At 36.9% G+C, this 4880-nt stretch overlaps 1 protein-coding gene across 1 annotated transcript in view; it reads right to left on the bottom strand.

The window, feature by feature from the left end:
• LOC103374134 (aminopeptidase N-like) overlaps positions 1-4880 on the bottom strand; it is a 45391-nt gene that overhangs the window by 19937 nt on the left and 20574 nt on the right. Inside the window, 4 exon segments of the mRNA XM_008304170.1 lie at positions 2093-2225; positions 2412-2554; positions 3795-3858; positions 3995-4119. Of these exon segments, the coding sequence (XP_008302392.1) occupies positions 2093-2225; positions 2412-2554; positions 3795-3858; positions 3995-4119 (465 nt within the window).

A 4880-nucleotide genomic window follows, 5' to 3' on the forward strand; every position in this document is an offset into this window, starting at 1 on the left:
TTCCTTCCTAAGTTCTGCCTGCTCGCCCCCATGATGCTGCCACCACCGTGCTTCAACGTAGCGACAGTATCAGCAGGTGATGGGCAGCACCTGCATTTATGCTGTATTTTATTTATTTTATAATATTTAAGAAATGTCTTCTAACTGTAAAAGAATTTAGTTCTCTGGATACTCTGAGGAAACATAATTTTTCGCTGTTTACTAAGCATATTTACCTTTTAAAAAGTGCAGACCATGCTTCAGGTCTCTGTATTCCCTGAAAACATTGGCAGCAACATAAACATAACGAATATACGAATTAGTGTAATAGTCAAACATTTGTGGGGGGTAGAAATGTGGAAATAGGGGAAAATTAAGCTACAAGTCAGATATGTTCTTTGTACCACCTGTTTCATCACAATGCAATAAACATTGTATGTTGGTGGATTCTTTTCGAACGCAGCTTTTTGTTTCTTGGTTATGTCTTTAGATGCACATAGTAATGCTATTGTTCCCGTCATTCTCTGTAATCTCTTTATCTTATGTTCCACTCTGTAGTTAGACTTTAACAGAGAGATGGTTTTTCATAATCCTACTACTTTATGAACCTCATTTTATGGCCGTGCAGCTGTAAAGCACGGCCATGGTAAACCCTCCTGTTCATTTGGGATCAATAAAGTTCAACCTAATGAACTGGAGGGTAGAGCAGTAATGAAAGATGAGATCCATCTGCAGCCCTGAACCTACCAGTTACTGCAGATGGCTACTGTCTAAAATTAACGTCCTGCCCTTCCTCTCAGCTGAAATAATTTAACAAACCCGTAAGAAGAGGCCTTTGTTTCTGAAGTTGCGACAGAAAGCATGAGCACTTCGGCAATGTCAGCCTGCTCGTACCTACATCGACTCCAAAAATATAATTAGAGCAGATCTGCAACACAACTTCCCTCATGTGTTGTTCATAGAGTTCAGAGTACCTGAAATAGAAGCTTCGTCAGACATCATAGCTGCCTACTAACAAAAAAAACAAACAACAAAAAAAAATATGTATTTCAACTAAGAAACTATGAAAAATGGCCTAAAGTTTACAAGCTAGATGGCAAACTGTTAAACTATTGCTATTGCTACCACACTTGCTGTGTAGTTAGCTTATTTCTGTGACTTTAGCNATTTCAGTTGAACTGCAGGCAGTGTTTCCACAGAGCAGACAGGAGGAGGCACGTATGGAACCAAATTAAAAACACTTCAGATAAGACAGAATTCTAATAACCCTGAAGAAAATTTGTGTGCCAGATATTGCCCAGAACACAAAATGACATAACATGAAAGTAAACGTTGTGAGTAACGGAAAACCAATAAGATGCAAGTGCCAAAAAAAAAAGAAAAAAAGAAAGTAATGATTCCGAGGTAGTGAAGCAGTAATTCAAACGATAAACATCTATAGCATGTGGAGTCAACATATTTTCCCAGTATTAGCAACACCTGGCACTTGGAAAAATGTTGCACGTTTGTTTTTTTTCAATTTTTGCATCACACTGCGTAGTAGACATTTCTGAGTTCTTTCTACTTCTAGCCGTGGCTGTGCAGTTTCCATAAAGGTGCAGGACTTTATATTGCGAGGAAAAATGTATGAGTCAAACCACTGCTGACTGTAGGATAGGATAAAATAAAATGAAACTTCACTAATCCTGAAGGAAGTTCTTGTGCCGGATATTGCTCAGAAAAAACAAACAAAAAAAAGGTACAAAAACAAGAAGTTAAGAGTATGACCCACTGCTGAAATACAATAAGAAAGATGAAAGAAGGCTGTAATTGAACAGTAATGCTGCCAAACTAGGAAGGATTTAAACCCTGAATACTATCAGACATGTATTCATAGCCTCCCATTAAAGAAGGAAAAAAAAATCCATCACTGAAACAAGTTGAAATCGACAAAAGTAATAACAAATAAAAATTTTATGAAAATCATGACATTGCTTTTGAATTGTGGTTCAACAGAAATATTTTTAAAAACCAAAAAACAAAAGAAACAAGCAAACAAGCATGATAGGACCCGTAAACTAATACTTAGTTGAACAACCCTTTGAGCCAATCACTGCAATCAAGTGTTTTCTGTAACTCTCAGTCAGACTTCNCGATAAAACCGTAGTCGCAGACGATGAACGCCAGCAGGTAGGTGGACATTTTCTCAGTTGGGTCAAACACTGTCTGCTGCACCTTAACGCCGTCAACGGTGATTTCGGTTGATGCTGTGGAAGAGAAATTAAAATTAATGGAAAAACACATTTACCTGACAGCGTTCACAGTTTAATTCCTTATACTTATAGTTCAACTTTAAATGTTCCCCCTACATGTGTAAATAAAAATGAAGTTCTAGTGCTAACATATAGATTCCACTGATTTTGTCTTAAAACCACCACTGCGCTCAAACTCACATTTTTGTTGGCCGTTGGACAGGGCGATCGTCCCCAGGTCGTGGGTCAGACTGATGTGGAAAACAGCCTTCATCGCCGGCTCGTCGAAGCAGGGGAAAGCCTTCCTGGCGTCTGTCGGCTGCATCTGAGTGGTCGCAACAACCCTGAAAGGAAACAGAGAAATTAAGCTCAAAGAATGACATTTTTAACAAAAACCAAGAGCTGCATGGTAGAATTTATATCAAACTGAAAAACAGAAGTAGGCCGAGGATGTCTTTAGACTAGCTTAGCACAAAGACTAAAAGTGAAACAGCTAGCTTAGCTTCGTAAGAACGCTCGAGAACTGTCTCACTATCAGAGAAATACCTGCAAACTATAAAGCAGAGTGGCAGCAAAAAACAGCCACCAGTGCACATGAACAACAAAGTTAAAGAGAGATTTCTATCTAACTAGTCGGCAACAGCAGATATGTTTTGAAGGGAAAGTATTTAAGTGGCTCCAGAAGCAAAGAGCCAATTAATTTTCCCCATACAAAATGTTATGATGGTCTTCATGAAACTGGTTCAACATCAGTACACCGTTCTTATAAAAGTATGCCGTTCTTATAAAAAAAAGTCAAACGTGCAGGACTGTGCACATTAAAGAGTCAATATTCTCCTTGTTTACAGGCTTGTAATTGTATATTTGAGGTCTACTAGAGTATGTTTACCTGCCTTAATGTTTTCTCACACTGTGCATTGCTATTACCTACATGAAGCATTGTTAATTTTTTGGTGTGTTTTTGCAGTTCTGGGTCTTCTTGTAGTGACTTTGAGTCTGTTTGTCGTCATTTCTTGTGTTTTTGTAGTCATTTTTTTCTCTGTGTAGCCATTTTGTGTCATTTATCAGTTATTGTTGGCCACTGTAGTCTTTTTCTGTCTCATTGTGGTTGTTTTGTCTCTTTTTGGTCGCTTTGCATTTGCAGGATTTCTCTAGACTGGGAATACAAAATGAAAAAAAAACACTTGGGGTTTCTCCCAGTCCAAAACTTTTTACGCCCTCTATCCACCCCAACCTCCTCCTACTGCTTATAAAGGTGGCACTTCATCGCAGAGTTGCAACCATTGCCCAATCAATAATCAGAAACTATTTTGTGATTCAAATTATAATTTTGATGGCTGCAACTTCTCAGAAAGAAAGATTTAATGTTGGGTTTATTTTGTTTTGTACCTGAAGACATCAGCTTGGGATTTTTTATAATTTTCTTGCATTGATTATTAAAAAGAAATATTATGCAGATAATTTAATAAGGAAAACAGCCATGTAATATGTGCAGAAGCTACATTTCTAGGAGCTAATGACTAACATTTCTTATTGCTTATCGGTTGGGTTTCAGGTGTTTTATCTGACACATAACACACATACTTCTTCACTCCGTTCTCCATGTACTCGCTCCTGTAGAAGCCTCCCAGGTCGTCGGCCAGCTCTCCTTNAAGACAGACTCAGGAATTTCTATGAACCATAAAAATCTGAATCCTAACAACAATTAATTCATGTTTTTATTATGTGTATTTATTATGTCTATGAGAAGAAGAAGCTCACCTGCATGGGCCCGTAGACCTCACTGCGGTCGAACATCAGGTAGAAGAAGTCCAGGTTGTCGATGGCTGACTGCCATGGCATGTAGTCTGTCTCCTGGTTCAGGTACAAGGTGGTTCTCAGGGCCAGCTCCGTCGAGATGATCTTTGCTCTTTGGGGTACAAGACAGTGAAATTTAATGGGATATCCTTCATTTCTTATTCCGGCCAGATTAAGTGTAACACTTTTTATGACACCTTTTTGATGAGAAACAAAAAATAAACCCTATAAATATTCATTAAAGCTATTATTTATGTTTTCATTGACATTTTTATTACATGAGTTATAACTCATAGTAATATAACTAATCAATATGCCTGACCTGCACCCAAGTATTGATTAATAAACTGGCCTACTGTTTGAAAGTCATACAGCTGAGTTCATTTCAGCCTGTTCTATTCCTCTTTAATTTGTCTATCGCAGGAATTTGTGTTCTTTTTTTTGTTTGTTTGTTTTCTTCATATTTTGAGAGAAATCTACACCTAAGCACTGCCCCTTCCCCGTGTATTCTGGTAAAATTGGTCGTTATTTTAGAGACTTTTCCTACATTGCTAAAATACAGGAAATAACTTGTAAAAATCAGAGAAACAAAAATATTATTTTACATGTTAACCTTGAAAACAAACACGCCAAAACTGTAGGCAATGTTTAAACCAAAATCAGTGTTTATCTTTTTTTTTAATTATTTAAAAAACTATATCAAGATTTTTTTTTTTAAGGGTAAAGAAAGGTTTAAGTTATTTTACACATGTACCTATTTTGTTAAAATACAGATAGCTTGTAAATCACTAAAAGTATCAGTTTACATGTTGATTGTAAAACAAACAGAAAAAGACAAAACTGTAAATAATGTCTCTAATGTTCTTTTGTCAA

The sequence above is a fragment of the Stegastes partitus genome, unplaced genomic scaffold (assembly GCF_000690725.1).
Source record: "Stegastes partitus isolate 25-593 unplaced genomic scaffold, Stegastes_partitus-1.0.2 Scaffold2152, whole genome shotgun sequence".
NCBI lineage: Eukaryota > Metazoa > Chordata > Actinopteri > Pomacentridae > Stegastes > Stegastes partitus.